The sequence below is a fragment of the Littorina saxatilis genome, linkage group LG16, assembly GCF_037325665.1.
Source record: "Littorina saxatilis isolate snail1 linkage group LG16, US_GU_Lsax_2.0, whole genome shotgun sequence".
Lineage (NCBI taxonomy): Eukaryota > Metazoa > Mollusca > Gastropoda > Littorinimorpha > Littorinidae > Littorina > Littorina saxatilis.
In genome coordinates this window covers 52,112,132-52,130,743 of record NC_090260.1, presented here as the reverse complement: position 1 = coordinate 52,130,743, position 18,612 = coordinate 52,112,132, and the positions used below count along the sequence as shown (strand labels likewise).

General features: G+C 40.5%; 2 protein-coding genes and 1 long non-coding RNA gene across 7 annotated transcripts in view; 2 read left to right on the top strand and 1 right to left on the bottom strand.

The window, feature by feature from the left end:
- LOC138951216 (uncharacterized) overlaps positions 1–18,612 on the bottom strand; it is a 214,233-nt gene that overhangs the window by 26,840 nt on the left and 168,781 nt on the right. The gene's annotated exons all lie outside the window — the stretch shown is intronic.
- On the top strand, positions 2,928–5,953 carry LOC138951215 (uncharacterized). Its single transcript, XR_011451049.1, has 2 exons — positions 2,928–3,113; positions 5,781–5,953. It is a non-coding gene; the product is annotated as an uncharacterized lncRNA (long non-coding RNA).
- Positions 12,920–18,612, top strand: part of LOC138951413 (uncharacterized) — a 13,637-nt gene continuing 7,944 nt past the window's right edge. The window contains exons 1-2 of the mRNA XM_070323021.1: positions 12,920–13,253; positions 16,404–16,526. Of these exons, the coding sequence (XP_070179122.1) occupies positions 13,203–13,253; positions 16,404–16,526 (174 nt within the window). The 5' untranslated portion in view covers positions 12,920–13,202. The remainder of the gene's footprint in view (positions 13,254–16,403; positions 16,527–18,612) is intronic.

Sequence of the window (18,612 nt, the reverse complement as noted above, 5' to 3'; positions counted from 1 at the left end):
CAAACGTTCCAAAAACAATTCCATCTTATTCTGCGTCATTATCTGATTCAAAAAACATATAAATATGTTATATTTGGATTAAAAACAAGCTCTGAAAATTAAAAATATAAAAATTATTATCAAAATCAAATTTCCGAAATCGATTTAAAAACAATTTCGTCTTATTCCTTGTCGGTTCCTGATTCAAAAAAACATATAGATATGATATGTTTGGATTAAAAACACGCTCACAAAGTTAAAACGAAAAATATAATATATGTATTCTTAAACGGATTTTTGTTTTGATGTACATTTTTCATTCAATTTTCTTTTCATGTTTGCTTGCTCTTCATTTAAACTGTACAATAGCCGCCATTTATATGTATTTTTCTAGAAAACTGTAAACACCACTATAAGCATTATGCTTGTGTTGTTTACTCTATATGCGTTTTTTATTTGTAAATAATGCACAAACGTTGAATAAAACAGTTTAAACCAAACGAAGAGAGGTACAGAAAAGCGTGCTATGCAGCACAGCGAAACCACTATTTTTCAATCAAATTGATTGAAATTTTGGCAAAGCAATTTTCGACGAAGGCCGGACTTTGGTATTGCATTTCAGCTTGATGGCTTAAAAACTAATTAATGACTTTGGTCATTAAAAATCGGAAACTTGTAATTAAAATTATTTTTTTATCAAACGATCCAAAATCATTTTCATCTTATTTTTCGTCATTTTCTGATTCCAAAAACGTATACATATGTTATATTTGGATTACAAACAAGCTCTAAACATTAAAAATATAAAAATTATGATTAAAATTAATTTTCCGAAATCGATCTAAAAACAATTTCATCGTATTCCCTGTCGATTCCTGATTCCAAAAACATATACATGTAGATATGATATGTTTGGATTAAAAACACGCTCAGAAAGTTAAAACGAAGAGAGGTACAGAAAAGCGTGCTATGCAACAGAGCGCAACCACTTCCGCGCTAAACAGGGTCGTTAATTTCACCGCCCTTTGTACGAGCGGCGGACTACGGTCATTGGGAAAAAATGCAGTGCGTTCAGTTTCATTCTGTGAGTTCCACAGCTTGACTAAATGTAGTAATTTCGCCTTACGCGACTTGTTCTTTTTCCCACACACTTTGGACACGTGCGAGTACCAGCAATAGAAAATTAACAAAACACCTTCCTCCCCCTCTTAGGTGAAATGAAAGCGGACGTTTTCAGCGTGCATTCCCTTGAATTGACTGAATGGTTAATCATGCTTCCGTGATCTTGGGAGTTGTGGGTTTTTTCTGTGACATTCACAAACATACAAATGACAGAGTCCGACTAAAGGCTTACTGGAATTTACTGTTGAGTAATAAGTGTGTCCTCTTAGGACCATGCCAGTGCATGGGGGATATCTTGGATACAGGCTTGCAAGCAATATATAACTCTGACTGTTGACCGTCGTTGTAATTTCCCACTTTGTAGTTGTCAAGGTATTTTAACATGTGGGCTTTATATTTTATAAGCTTGAAAAAGAGCATTGTTAGTAATAACGCGCGCTATTTTTAGTTAAAAAAGGGATCAACTTGGAATGTGCACCCGACATTCCAATTTGTTTTCTCCTTTCTAATAATGGGTGAATTTGTTTTATTATAACTGAATTGCTTACAACCGAAATACCTACATGCCGAAATAACTGAAATAAAAAAAAATAAACAAATAGACGAATAGGGAAATGATACATAAATAAGTTCATAAATGAATGAGTTAATAAATGCGTTATGGCGAAATTTAGATAACAAATTAGGAACTTTAACATTAATTTCAAATTAACTAACCAAATAACAAAATCAATAGGTAAAGTGTTGTATGGGGACATGTAACAAAATGAGGAACTTGAAAACCACCATGTAGGTGTCCGACATTTACTGGTGTCTTGTTTGCAATGATTTCAATTTGGTTCCAACATTTTGTTGTCGTCGTCGTCGCTCTTGCTGTCTTTGTTGTAGTTGTTGTTATTTGGGGGTTAAACGGGAAAAGGGGCAGAAATATGTAATTGGACTATTGAACGATCGTTTTCACGCTAGGTGTCGGACTTCAAGTACAACGCGGGGTAAAAGTACTTAATGGAAATCCATGAGCTATGAGTTTAATAGATAATCGTTATTTTGAGCAATTTCCATGTCTGAACATCCCACGGATATCCGCGTGCCACCCATCATTTCCTTTTACACGACAAAGTCGTGTCGTAACAATTCCCTTCCTCCCCCCCCCCCCCCCTACCCCTCCCTATACACTTGATAGTCCTCAACTTCGACCTACGGCGATAGGGGGATAATTGAGACAGCACTCTAAGTAGCTTTCCAGGTTACTGAAAGACTTTGATTTTGATCACAAGTTTTGGAAACTGTGAGCCCTTTTATCCTCAGGGAGACAGACTGTGTACAACGTGGGATTTAGAGCGGGTCAAAGTTGAATCAAACTTGCCACATTCATTTCTTGCCTCATGATTAGCATATGCATCGTTCACTGCTTACTGTTGTTGTTGTTTAGAAATCAGTGCGCGCGCGCGCAAGTTTGTATGTGTGTGTTCGTGCGTGAGTGTGTGAGTGTGAGTGTGTGTGTGTGTGTGTGTGTGTTGTAGGTGTGTGTGTGTGGTGTCAGTGTGTGTGTGGTGTGCCAGTGTGTTTGTTTGAGTTCGTGCCCTGTGTGTGTGTGTGTGTGTGTGTGTGTGTGTGTGTTGTGTGTGTGTGTGTGTGTGTGTGTGTGTGTGTGTTATAGTGTCAGTTATTCTTTCTTTTGTCCCGAATCCTTGCTTTCCAGAAACCTGTGATGTCATTCTTCCTTGAAAATTTCTTTTGATTCCATTACTGAAGAAGGAGTTTTTACTCCGAAATATTTATTTCATTTTGGTGTTTGGGTGTTATTTTTTATTCTTCTTGAAAATTTCTTCCAAAACTTGGTTGTCCAACTTTTGTCCGAGAGATGAGGTCGGAACGGTGGTATGAGAAGAATTCAGAACTTGACACCTTGATGTCATCTGACTGATTGGCTAATTACACACTTGACTGTCTTTTGTCGACCTGGATCATAAAGTTGCCGACCATGTTGATTTACCCACCCCCTTATGAACGTGAGTCTACTTGAGACATCAGCGTAGCCAACACACACCAAACCCAAAGTCGGACCGTAACAAGTTTTCATTATTTTATGTCTGCCACCCCACTCTCTCCCCCTTTTAACCCCCTCCGCCCCCACCGCCTACCCCTTCTCAGTTGCAGCCTCAACCCCCCGTGGGTAATAAATCACTCGACTATCGTCGCCTGCTTCTGATGACCGCTCTAAATAATTTGTCAGATAGCAGTGTGCAAAAGACACCGTTGAGTGTACATGTATTACCTTTCCTATATGCTTAGGACACGTGCCTTTTCAAGTCATTGTCAATTACAAAATGTAGGTCTTACAACACAGCCACTGATTTTCAGGTGACGGTATCAATGCCGGGTCCCTGCTCTGCGAAAAAAAAGTGTTTGCATTAATCGGAAGAAACATACCGCATAAGCGTAATTTATGCAGAGGTATGATGTTCTTAAGTTGTGAGATTTTTTAATGATCACGATGCCTTCAGTGCTTACTAAATTCTTTGATTAGATTGAATTTTTTTAATGAAGTTAGAATTCTGCTGCTCTGATTAGTGAAATATTCAAAAATGCTATCATGCTATTTTGGCACCGTCATGGCTTTGTAGACTTATAATATATCTGCGTAATTGATTTCAACTCTTAGAAATCAAAAGTATAACAAATTGTATTGTGTCTCCTCTTGTCGTTAAATAATCACAACAACTGTAAAACAAATTTGCTTTGATAAAGCTCCCGTTTTTCTCTCAGAATTTTGCTCATTTTTGTTTTGTTTACATGCCCCAGACACAAAAACTACAAAACGATTCATAAAAATTCCGTTCCATGCATTCCGTCTCCTCTCAATCTAAGATCCCCCTCCCCCCCCCCCCATAGATCCCCCCCCCCCCACAGTTCGTACAGGAGCGGGGCATTTAGGAGCCTTTGCAATTTTATGACCCGTCTGAAAGAAGTGATTGACTGGACACTGTCAAGTGCTCTTAAAGAAGCGATCAGATACGTGAGAATCACAGTGTGAAATTTGACAAGAGGTTGACGGAAGTCTGGCAAGCAGATGTTAAAGGGAAAAAATAACTCACTGAAAAAGTGAGATCGCACGTGTCGGACAGATGAAGGTTGGAAAAAAAGGAACCTTCTTGGCATGGATAACACTGGAAATATAACGTGGAAAACTTGTAATTATAGGTGCTGGACTTTCAAATTCAACTTGATCGCACATGTCGCCCTTAATTGTCTCTCTCACTGCTTTCTTATTACCCTTGCAAGTTGAAACCACCCATCCCTCTCTTGCTTGATGGCAACTTTAAAGTTCTCCTTTTTCCCAACCGTTTTGTCCCAGCATATAACCACTTCATGTCCCTAATTGGCACTAGTTTCTGTGAGGACGTTAAGCTTAGGTTAACCAACCAACACACCGTTTTGATACTACCCATGTATTATGTATGTTTCTGAACATTTTGTTTTTATTTGGTATTGCTTCATTTTGCTTTTTTTCATTCACAATGTATAATCTGTGAAAAAAAAGGCCAAAACCAAATAACTTTTAGTTTCCGATGACAAGGTGTAGTGTATTTAACAAACAAAGTTTGATTGTAATGATTGCTTCCATTTTCTGTGCACCTCCCACCTCTACAACATGCATACACTTGATAGTCTTCAACTTCGACCTACGGCGATCGGTGGATAATTGAGACAGTACTAGCTCCGAGGAGCTTTCCAGGTTACCGAAAGACTTTGATTTTGATATGTAACAATGTTGAAAAGGCTGTGAGCCCTTTTATCCTCAAGGAGAGAGACGGACACCGGCCCCTATAATGGGCTTTAATTGGAGCGTGTCAAAGTTCATTGCATCCTGATCAGCATATGAAACGTTTATCGCTTATTGTAGTTGTGTATAACTCATAGTAGTGGGAATAAGATTAATTAGAAAAAAACACAGTAAACACCAAGTTCCAAAGACTTTCGGGCCACGCCCTTCTTCAGTGAAATGAATGTAAGCAAACAATGACCAATGACGTAAAATTCTAATAGTGGTAAGTTGGTGTGTGTGCGTGGATACATAATTCTAGTAGTGGGAATAAGGTGACGCGCTAGTGTGAGTTTGTGTGTGAGTGTGTGTGTGTGTGTGTGTGTGTGTGTGTGTGTGTGTGTGTGTGTGTGTGTGTGTGTGTGTGTGTGTGTGTGTGTGTGTGTGTGATTCGTATATATATATAGCAGTAACGGATGTTATTTGTGTTTGGACAATTGCAAACATTTAATTCTTGTACACAGGTTAAAGACACTTTCACTTCCAGGTCAAATGTCTTAATGATGCAAATACAAATAAAATACCCTCAAACTGTTCTGAAACGATCAATTTTCGTTTGAAATACTTCATTTCTTATGTAAGGAATACACACTGGCACACAGTCTTTTGTTGTCTTGGCTTGCGGCCTAAATCTGACACAACAAGGCTCGAAGAAGGGACATAATGCTTTATTTCATATATTAAAAAGAAATACATGTAGTGTCAACACTCAGTTGGCAGTAGGCCAGAGACATAGTAGGCAGTGGAAAGTTACTAAAAAGTGACCTAAGTTGAAAAGATGTGTATTTCTACTCCAGACATTATGGAGGCTCTGGTGTCACTAATATCAATGTGCTGTCTTTGCTTTGTTTAGCGACCAGCATCAAAGAGGCGCATCGAGGACTGCCTGGGAGAAGAGGACCACCAGGACAAAGAATGAAATCGATTGAATATGCTGTGCTGTTGCCCTGCTAAGCTGCGTGCATTTTTAATTTCTCCGCAACATAATATGCATGTTTTTGTTATGAAATAAAATTGTTGATCGTATCTTGAGTTTATGGTGTTACATGTAATAGTCCTTATGATCTGTGACTGAGTGTGAAAGTTGGTGTGTGTGCGTGGATACATTTACCAAAACCTACATTCACTCTCAACGTTGCATTCACGTCGAAATCAAACCAAACCACAACCACAACCAAAAATTCACGTTGTGTCGACGTGTAATTCACGTCAATTTTATCAGGAAAAATGCACCAAAACACAACTTTTACGTTGTGTCAACGTAGAATTCACGTAATTTTTGAGCTAAATTTTGACCTAAAATTTACGTTCCATTCACGTGGACATTACGTAAAAATGCAACGCAATTTCAACCAAACCACAACCACAACCAAAAATTCACGTTGTGACAACGTAAAATTCACGTAATGTTTTTACGAACAATCCACCTCCACCAATAATTCACGTTGCATTCACGTTGGTGTCACGTAAAATGCAACGTTGTTTTCCAACGTTATTCCCACGTGATTTCGTCCATACAAATCTACGTAAAAAAACGTTGAAACGCAACGTAAACCCAACGTAACCCAACGTGAATATAACGTGAATACAACGTAAAATTGTTTGCTGGGATTGATTGTCTAATAATGATTGGGTGTGCACGTTAAAGATCCCACGATTGACAAAAGGGTCTTTCCTGGCAAAATTGCTTAGGCACAGTTAATAATTGTCTACCTATACCCGTGTGACTTGGAATAATAGGCCGCGAAAGGTAAATATGCGCCGAAATGGCTGCAATCTACTGGCCGTATAAAATTTCATCTCACACGGCATCACTGCAGAGCGCCTAGAACTGTACCCACGGAATATGCGCGATATAAGACTCATTGATTGATTGATTGATTGATTAATATATACTATGTCATTTGAATTACCCCAATCCACTCATATACAGAAAAATGAACGACTGAAACGGGAATCAAAGGTGGGAGCAGCAATGCAACTTCAATCACGGTATCATCAGTGGAAGAAAAGTGACTAAAAAGGAGGAAGCACCAATCCACACATAATCACAGTAACATGTAACACAAGGTGACTCGGATGAAGCAGCCACCCAACTAATGTATTATGACAATGAGCAATCTGCACATAACATAAAACCATCAAAGCGATGTTCCTTAAAATAAAATGGTATCCAGGTCACTTGGGTTCAGTTATGTCATAGCATAAAACAGCTCACTGCTCCCATGAATTGTTCTGAGCCTTGCAATGATAAGTAAAGCAATGAGAGCAGATCTGATGCAGTGCACTGTCAATCATTGGCCGGCTGAAATATACTGCAATCTTGATGCAAATTACCATGTAATTTTCTTGGTGATATGGTCATCACTGCAGGCACTAACGATCACCCAACGTTTTGCAATGAAGAACAATGAAGTTATTAGTCGAACAAAAAATAAACAGACGAATAAAGATTGAAAATTGTCAAATGCAATGGGGCTGGATCTCCCTGTTGAAGAACTCTGAGCAAAAGACCACAAATGAGCTAACAAAGAATACTGTACGAAAGTACGAAATGTTACATGCACTGCAAGATCTCCCTGTTGAGAAACTTTGAGTAAAAGATATACCCATTTTATTGCAAAGAAGACATACAGAGTAACATACATATGAACAGAGTGCGAAGAATTCAAACAAAGAAGACCCAACATTTTTAAAATTATGTCAAATGCAGAGTGGCGGAAAATGTGTTTCGTGAGGAACTTACAGCACACACAAACACAACTATTTGCAAAGTGTAAAAACAACACGAAGAGAGTGAGAAGAACGAGTAACAATTAAAAACATTGCAAGAAATAACAAAATGTCATATGCAGTGACGATTCTGCTGCGGAACTTTTAGTTTTAGTAACAAGTTACGAAGTTCCTGTAAATAGTTAACACGGTGTTCAAACAACATGAACAAAATGAGAAAAAGAGCAAAATAAATGCAATGGTGACAGTTCTTCGCGTACAGAAATGTTCAGTGTGTCGGTGACCAAAACAAGGAATTCTTGTGAAACCTAGACATATTGCATAACACCAGCGGCGGAGCACGCAAGAATAATGGTTCGATATGAAGACTCGACAGAGTAAACCCTATCATTATCTCCAGAGCGCTTCCAGTAGAGGCTGCCCGCGCTCGTTCACTGATACAAAAAGGTACCAAGTGTCGGTGTCTAACTGTCCCTCTCAGCGGGAGAGTTGCTTTGTCATAACCCCCTCCACTTCTGTTGTTTCAATGCCGGGGTGAGGTCAACGGTCAATCACAGCCCACCCCAGTCGCGAGACACTCAGCTGGTCGTGGGCTTTGCTTTGCTTAATCCGAATGTTGTACTCCGATGTAAGTAGACATAGAGTGGCACAGTGGTGCGTAATCCCAACGGGCCCTTTGACGCACATAATGGAATTGTAATGGGATATTTTCATATCTACGCCGATGGTGCAAGGCGCACTAGTAAAACAAATCATGAACTTGATGTCTGTCCCTATTCTCCTGTTGACTGTTTTTGGAAAGAAAAACAAGTACACTAAGACGTGATTAGCCATTCAGCTGATCGAGTGCACTGAATAATATAATGTCCGGTTCTCACTATCCTTACATAGAAATAAGAGAGAGAGAGAGAGAGAGAGAGAGAGAGAGAGAGAGAGAGAGAGAGAGACAGACAGACAGACAGACAGACAGACAGAGACAGACAGAGAGAAAGAGAGAGAGAGGGACAGACAGACAGACAGACAGACACAGAAAGAGAGAGATAGACTAAGACAGAGACAGAGAGAGAGAGAGGGAGAGACTGAAAGAGAGACAGACAGACAGACAGACAGAAGGAGAGAGAGAGAGAGAAAGAGAGAGACTGAGAGAGAGAGACAGAGAGAGACAGAGAGAGACAGAGAGAGAAACAGAGAGAGAGAAAGAGACAGACAGACAAACAGAAGGAGAGAGACAGAGAGAGTAACAGAAATAGAGAGAGAGGCAGAAAAAAAGAGATAGAGAGAGAGACACTGAGATAGACAGACAGACAAGTAGACCGACAGATAGACAGGAGGAGAGACAGACAGAGAAAAAAATAGAATAGAACAGTTTCGGTACAATGGCGCCCTATGTTATGCATATTGTGTAAAAACAAAATTTAAAAATTTAAAAAACTTCAAGAGGCAACTGGTTGCAAACGCTATTCAAAAACTCGGCAAAACTAGGCGATAGAAAAACATTGTATGTACTTTTTGGACTGTGCATGCCCAGCTGGGGATGAGGGAAAACTGACCGTTCCAACTGATGGCAATGACGCCGAATGGTGTGCATAGTATGTAAAGGGAGGCGACTGGATGCAGACAGAAATCAAAAACTTGGCAAAACTGGGAAAAAATAGTATAGAACAGTTTCTTTGGTACAATCTTGGTAGTTTGTAAGACTTGTGACGCATATCGATTACAACTTGAAAGATGATACACTTGTGACGCGTGCCGGCGTGCAGATTACAACTTGTGAAATCATGGGCTTGCCCTAGAAAAAAACTAATTAGACCTTTAAAAGTCTGTCAACTGACAATTGCACTCCAGAATGATTTAACCAAAATAGCAGACCCCAAAAAATTCCATCAGAATACTCGCCGAGAGCGGACCTTGAATCCGGGACCTCGATGTTCGCAGCGCAGCGTCTAAACCGTTAGGCCACGCAGACTTCAAGATTCAGTGGCAATAAAATTATAAAAATATAAGAAAACTTTCATTTTAATCTACATTTACATGGAAATTTGTCGTTTGGCACCACATCGCATTTTATGAAGCGCCCTAGAATAGCACAAATACACGGTTAAACCTGCCGACATTAGCGCATGCGTAAACGCCTGCCGTGAGCCTCATGAGCTCCCAGCTAACCATACATGAGAGCAATCGTATGTCACCAAACACTGCAACTGTGCAAGTGCAAGAAAATTCAACAGAAATCAAGAAAGTAATTGAAAACTGTCAGATTAATGATGCATACACTGTATAGTGTATCCAGGGTGAAGAACTTTCACTTTCACTGTTTCAGCAAAAGACCACAAGTAAGGTAACACTTGCAGTATTAAAAAACAAAGAATTAACTTTCAGTGTGAAGTTTGAAGATCTCCTTATTAGAAATTTTGGAGGAAAAGATATACAGTAACAACAGGGTGAGAGCAAGAAAACAGAACACAAAATGACGACTTCGAACTAGTATATGTAATGACAGACGTACATGCTAACATAATATAGGCCTACACACAAAAGAATACAAACCATTTTCAGTCTGCGCAGTTCCTTGTCTTTTCTCAGCTCGAGTTAGCGTCGGGTCAACGTTTTCTCTTCCAATCAACTTGTACGCATGCGCCGAATGTCATGACATTTGTCTACATGTGAAAGTTTGTGTTGACTATACGACGCCGCATCAAGTTTAATATTAGACTTCTCTGGAGCAAAAACGCAAATCGCACAAGAATAAACATACGTTCATAGAAACATCTTGTTCTGAACGAGCCTTGCCTTACAACATGATCAATAGTTGGCAGACAACAAAAATATTTACAGAGACGTAATTTCATTGCAGAACAGTATTTTGGCAACTCGGTCGTGTAAGTCAGTGATGTCGCTCAGTTGCCCAGTATCATGAGTATGCATTTTGAACAAGTGTGAACAAGCGCAGAACACACGCTCTAAAAATTATTATTAAAAACTAATTCGACCTTAAAAAATGTGTCAACTGACACTTGCACTCCAGAAGGATTTCACAAAAATAGGAGACCAAGAAAAATGTAATCTAATATACTCGCCGCAAGCGGAGCCTGAACCCCGGACCACAATGTTCGCAGCGCATCTTCGCTCATGACAGGCAATAAATTATAAAAATATAAAAACTGGTTGAATTTTATTTACATGGACATTTGTCGTTTGTCACCCATCGCATTTTATTCTAGTAAAGCGCCCTTGAATAGCACAAATACACGATCATAAAGCATTATCATGTCCGGTGATAAAAAAAAAAGAAGGCCGACATAAGCGCATGCGCAAACGCCTGCCGACACCCATAAGCTTTCAGCTATACATACATGTGAGCCAACGCCAGCGTAGTACTAGGGCTCACGGCCCTAGAATAAACAAACAACATCAGACAATGAACAGAAAAGAGTTTACATTCTCCACACAAAAAAAGGCTCTGGAGAAGAAAACAACAACAACAACAACAACAACAACAACAACAACAACAACAACCCACAAACAACAAACAACAAATTTGTTCTCCAACGGAACAATTCCTTCCCGTCACTTCATTCAAATTTATTCTGCCTTAATTTTCGTCGATTTTTGTATTGGTATCATACGTTTTTGTCAGATTAGTTTTGAATCATTTGTGATTATTTGTAAATTTAGTCCCCTTTGGGACGAACAGTTGCACGAACTGCTGCTGAATGAACTTCACTGGCAGACAACCTTCACTCGTCAGGGCTCCCCACGGTCACCCGTCATACAGGGGCCCGGGACCCCCACTTGTAATGTTTAGAGGGTCCCGGGACCCCCACTTGTAATGTTTAGAGGGTCCCGGGACCCCCACTTGTAATGTTTAGAGGGTCCCGGGACCCCCACTTGTAATGTTTAGAGGGTCCCGGGACCCCCACTTGTAATGTTTAGAGGGTCCCGGGACCCCCACTTGTAATGCTGAGAGGGTCATTGGACCCCCTAAGCGGAGTTTTAGAGGGTCCCAAGAGTACCGGGTCCCCCAAAACCCTATGTACATATAACGCATTGTGATCGCGAATAATGTGATATGAAGTGGGTTTTGTATTACCAGAATATTCGAGGCCTTTTGAAATGCAACACGCACGCACACTTTGTTCCCGCGTGAAATTGGCCCAATTTGTGCTTGCATTTTGACTTAGCTGACGACTACAGTTTGAAACAAGTCGCGTAAGGCGAAAATACAATATTTAGTCAAGTAGCTGTCGAACTCACAGAATGAAAGTGAACGCAATGCCATTTTTCAGCAAGACCGTATACTCGTAGCATCGTCAGTCCACCGCTCATGGCAAAGGCAGTGAAATTGACAAGAAGAGCGGGGTAGTAGTTGCGCTAAGAAGGATAGCACGCTTTTCTGTACCTCTCTTTGTTTTAACTTTCTGAGCGTGTTTTTAATCCAAACATATCATATATATATGTTTTTGGAATCAGGAACCGACAAGGAATAAGATGAAAGTGTTTTTAAATTGATTTGGACAATTTAATTTTGATAATAATTTTTATATATTTAATTTTCAGAGCTTGTTTTTAATCCGAATATAACATATTTATATGTTTTTGGAATCAGCAAATGATGGAAAATAAGATAAACGTAAATTTGGATCGTTTTATAAATTTTTATTTTTTTTTACAATTTTCAGATTTTTAATGACCAAAGTCATTAATTAATTTTTAAGCCACCAAGCTGAAATGCAATACCGAATCCCGGGCTTCGTCGAAGAGTACTTGACCAAAATTTCAACCAATTTGGTTGAAAAATGAGGGCGTGACAGTGCCGCCTCAACTTTCACGAAAAGCCGGATATGACGTCATCAAAGACATTTATCAAAAAAATGAAAAAAACGTATGGGGATTTCATACCCAGGAACTCTCATGTCAAATTTCATAAAGATCGGTCCAGTAGTTTAGTCTGAATCGCTCTACACACACACACACACACACACACACACACACACGCACACACGCACACACGCACACACGCACATACACCACGACCCTCGTTTCGATTCCCCCTCGATGTTAAAATATTTAGTCAAAACTTGACTAAATATAAAAAGTATACGGGACGCACGAGAACGGAAATTTAGTGCGTCCCGGGACCCGCTCTTTATAGGTCAAGTGCGTCCCAGGACCCCCTACATGAATTTCCAGTACGTGATTTCGGCTTCTAGTGCGTATAGGACGCAGGGACGCGCACTTTGGGGAGCCCTGCTCGTTGTCACGTGGTGTGGATGTTTCAGGTGAGACAGGGCGAGAACAATGGCGAGCCCTGCTCGTTGTAACGTGGTGTGGATGTTTCAGGTGAGACAGGGCGAGAACAATGGGGAGCCCTGCTCGTTGTAATGTGGTGTGGATGTTTCAGGTGAGACAGGGCGAGAACAATGGGGAGCCCTGCTCGTTGTAATGTGGTGTGGATGTTTCAGGTGAGACAGGGCGAGAACAATGGGGAGCCCTGCTCGTTGTAATGTGGTGTGGATGTTTCAGGTGAGACGGGGCGAGAACAATGGCGAGCAAGCAGGGAGGTAGCGGAGCCATTCCGAAGACATCACGACAGGTAGGCCGCTGTCACCGTATTGTATTGTCCATAATGTTTCCCATTGTTTTGTTTTGTCGGTCGTGGTGTCATTTGCATACTGACTTGTTGTGCATAGCATTGTATTGTACCGTCCAAATTATATTGAATTGTGAAAATGATATTGCACTGTCCAAGTTATATTGTATTATCCATTTGTTGTATTGTCCATTGCATTCATGTGTTGTCCATTGCATTGTATTACCCATAGTATTGTATTATCGGTGGCACTGTATTGTCCATAACATTGTATTGTCCATAACTGTCATTATATCATAGTATTGTCCATAACATTGTGTTATCTATAGCATTGTATTGTCCATAACATTGTGTTGTCCATAGCATTGTATTGTCCATAACATTGTATTGTCCATAACTGTCATTTGTATTGTCCATAACATTGTGTTGTCTATAGCATTGTATTGTCCATAACATTGTGTTGCCCATAGCATTGTATTGTCCCCAGCATTGTGTTGTCCATTATAAGATGTTTGGTGGCTTGTTGGCAGACCAGCTTTTGTGTTGGTCCGAGGGGACCATATCGTCTTTTGTTTCATCTTTATCGACTAAGGCCGAAGGCCGTGGTTGATAAAAATGTAAGGCCGCGGTTGATAATAATGTAACAAAAGGCGATAACTATGCTCTCTGAGGACCAACACAATAATGTAACAAAGGGCGATAACTATGCTCTCTGAGGACCAACACAATAATGCAAATGATACTGTATGCAACGCAATGTGGACGTATGTGTTGTAGTTCACACAGACCGAACTGATCAGTTTTATTTTATCGGTTTCAGTGTCATTATTGCATCATTTTGTAAGCTTATTTCAATAAGGCTCCAGTTCTTACCACAACTAGACACCCGTTTCTTTCGCTCTCTCTGTTCAACAAAACAGAAACTGCTTGTGTTAGCATATGTTTTGATTTTCTGGAGAGATCTCTTCTTTCATGGTCTCTCGGTTGTAGAAATGACTATGAGGCCGGTCTGTTTGCTGTGTGAGTACACTGAACAATGTAGACATACAGCACGTACATTCTCACGACAACAGGGGACACTGAACAGTGTAGACATACAGCACGTACATTCTCACGACAACAGGGGACACTGAACAGTGTAGACATACAGCACGTACATTCTCACGACAACAGGGGACACTGAACAGTGTAGACATACAGCACGTACATTCTCACGACAACAGGGGACACTGGACAGTGTAGACATACAATACGTACATTCTCACGACAACAGGGGACACTGAACAGTGTAGACATACAAAACGTACATTCTCACGACAACAGGGGACACTGAACAGTGTAGACGTACAGCACGTACATTCTCACGACAACAGGGGACACTGAACAGTGTAAACATTCAGCACGTACATTCTCACGACAACAGGGGACACTGGACAGTGTAGATATTGAGCACGTACATTCTCACGACAACAGAGGACACTGAACAGTGTAGACATACAGTACGTACATTTTCACGACAACAGGGGACACTGAACAGTGTAGACATACAGCACGTACATTCTCACGACAACAGAGGACACTGAACAGTGTAGACATACAGCACGTACATTCTCACGACAACAGGGGACACTGAACAGTGTAGACATACAGCACGTACATTCTCACCACAACAGGGGACACTGAACAGTGTAGACATACAGCACGTACATTCTCACGACAACAGGGGACACTGAACAGTGTAGACATACAGCACGTACATTCTCACGACAACAGGGGACACTGAACAGTGTAGACATACAGCACGTACATTCTCACGACAACAGAGGACACTGAACAGTGTAGACATACAGTACGTACATTCTCACTACAACAGGGGACACTGAACAGTGTAGACATACAGTACGTACATTCTCACTACAACAGGGGACACTGAACAGTGTAGACATACAGCACGTACATTCTCACGACAACAGAGGACACTGAACAGTGTAGACATACAGCACGTACATTCTCACGACAACAGGGGACACTGAACAGTGTAGACATACAGCACGTACATTCTCACGACAACAGAGGACACTGAACAGTGTAGACATACAGCACGTACATTCTCACGACAACTTCTTTTTGTTGTATACGAATGAAATAACAAAAAGCTGTTTAACAGCTGTGTTGTCAAATCGAGGTTATTTTCCAAAGTCAGTGTGGCTCCGGCTGGGCAAAACTAATGCGCATAAGAAACGGCGTCTGCTATCAAAACCTGAGATCAACGCATCGACGCAAAAACTGTCATTTTGTAAGTTTGGAACAACAAATCAAGGTTAGAACAGCTATATAATCGCTATTGTGTTTTCAGCGTAGCAATAGGGTCCGATATTTAGACTCGAACAAGTATAATGCGACTCGTCTTCGACTCGTCGGCATTATACTTGTCTCGTCTAAATATCGGACCCTATTGCTACGCTGAAAACACAATAGCTGTTACTGAACAGTGTAGACATACATCACGTACATGCTCACGACAACAGAGGACACTGAACAGTGTAGACATACAGCACGTACATTCTCACGACAACAGGGGACACTGAACAGTGTAGACATACATCACGTACATTCTCACCGCATCAGGGGACACTGAACAGTGTAGACATACAGCATGTACATTCTCACGACAACAGGAGACACTGAACGGTGTAGACATACATCACGTACATTCTCACGACAACAGGGGACACTGGACAGTGTAGACATACAGCACGTACATTCTCACGACAACAGGGGACACTGAACAGTGTAGACATACAGCATGTACATTCTCACGACAACAGAGGACACTGAACAGTTTAGACATACAGCATGTACATGCTCACGACAACAGGGGACACTGAACAGTGTAGACATACAGCATGTACATTCTCACGACAACAGGGGACACTGAACAGTGTAGACATACATCACGTACATTCTCACGACAACAGGGGACACTGAACAGTGTAGACATACAGCACGTACATTCTCACGACAACAGGGGACACTGAACAGTGTAGACATACATCACGTACATTCTCACGACAACAGGGGACACTGAACAGTGTAGACATACATCACGTACATTCTCACGACAACAGGGGACACTCGCATTGTACGTTGCAGGCGTGCTGCCAGTGCAGCAGGGAATCACGGTGCATCAGGCAAGGGGTGTGTGACTGCCGTGCGAACTGTACCCGCTGTACCAACTGTGCTGCTCAGGGCTGTACGAATCGCGCCGTTGATCTGGTACGTCTTGGGTAGTGGTGTACTCTCTCTCTCTCTCTCTCTCTCTCTCTCTCTCTCTCTCTCTCTCTCTCTCTCTCTCTCTCTCTCTCTCTCTCTCTCTCTCTCTCTCTCTCTCTCTCTCTCTCTCTTTCTTTCTCTCTCTCTCTCACTCTCTCTCTATCTCTCTCTCTTTTTCTCTCTCTCTCTCTCTCTCTCTCTCTCTCTCTCTCTCTCTCTCTCTCTGTGCTGTAAATCTACTATAGTAAATGTGTCAGCAAATTTGTCCGAGGGTATGGGTGAGGTAACCTTTTACGTTTAACTATTTTCACGATCCACACAATGCAACAGAAACGTATGTTTGGTGTTCCAAATTTTATTCACTAAAATTACAAAACGAAAAGAGATCTTCGGTTTACTTCTAAAATGCAGAAATGTTAATCTTCAAACCAAAATCCTAAACAAATACAAAAACTATATGTTTTATCATCTAATTCTTAAAATACATCTTTTACAACTATATCTTCATAATACAATACCTATTTCATCATGTCACTTCAGTTTCTTTCAATGAATAATCTTCTCCATTATTCAAGATGACCACATGATTCTTTGCATTATATGACTATCTTATGTTGCCAATGAAAAAGTACTTAGGCCAAAAAAAAAAATGCTTTGGTTACGGTTTCCCGACCGACCCTAACTTTTTGGGCCGACCCTAAACTTTTTTTTGGTCCTAAAGCTAAAAATAAAATGAACCAAACACATACATACACAAAAAAAGCCCACACACACACACAACAACCCACCGAAAACGACAACACCACGGCACAGAGAAAACATCGATCGCCGGCGAGCAGACAACAACAAGCCCGACAAGGGACACCACTCCGCCTTTTACAACTCCCATATCCAAGGGAAGTCAGTCTCGTGCGTGCGTTCGTTCGTTGCGCGAACGTAAAAAAAAATGTCGTCTGCATTTGCAATCGTATTCGGAAAGTGCGTTCATATCGAACAAACACGACTGATAAGTCGGTACTCGAAGAGTGCAACCTTGGTGGACATTTTTCATGATTTTCATCCAACTTTGGACGGCAAACTGTTCGGGATAAAATGTGTTGGGTCGACGAAAATAAGTGCCGAGCCCGAAGACTCTTTCGAACTGGACTTTGGCATGACTCTCGAAAACTTGGAAAGTTTCCACATCAAATCACTTCACTTCAAGTGTGTTCGTTTGACTCCTGATGGCAGTGAAGCGGACGAATACACCAATATGAAAATACCTCGAATATCCTGCATACACAAATATTTTTATCATTTCAAGAGGGACCAACCAAAAAAAAAAAAAAAACAAAAAAAAAAAAAAAAAGTTTAATCGACCTACCTACCCTATTTTTTTTGGCCATGAAACCGTAACCAAAGCATTTTTTTTTTTTGGCCAATATGAAACCAAAAAGTGCTTTAAATAATTATAACTGACTACTTTAAAAATAAAACAGCTAAGCCTAAAAACTCATTAAAATTAAAAAAATAACATTCACATACTTCAAATAATCTTTTGTCACTAATTCCTATCTAAATTTCCTAAGACACAACATTCCTGAGAGTTCTAAAACACTGATTCCTGACTTCCTGACAATCAAAGGGAAAGTAATCCTGACATTCCATTTGTCAAGAACAAGCACAGTTCCTTCCCTTACACAAATCAGTAAGCCCCCAAAAGTACGTTGTAAAACGGGAAAGAATGAATAAGAATGAATACTTTCACAGGTTTACATGTTTTAATGAGATTAAGGCTTTTAACAAGATTTGACAAAAGAAGTGTTACAAGACATGCGGTTTTTAGAACCGTCTACAATTTTATCGCCACAGGTTGTAGGCACATTAAACAACAAACAATAACCAGCCAACCAACCCATCTCTGTCTGTCTATCTCTGTCTGTCTATCTCTGTCTGTCTATCTCTGTCTGTCTTTCTGTCTGTCTATCTCTGTCTGTCTATCTCTGTCTGTCTATCTCTGTCTGTCTATCTGTCTGTCTATCTCTGTCTGTCTATCTGTCTGTCTATCTCTGTCTGTCTATCTCTGTCTGTCTATCTGTCTGTCTATCTC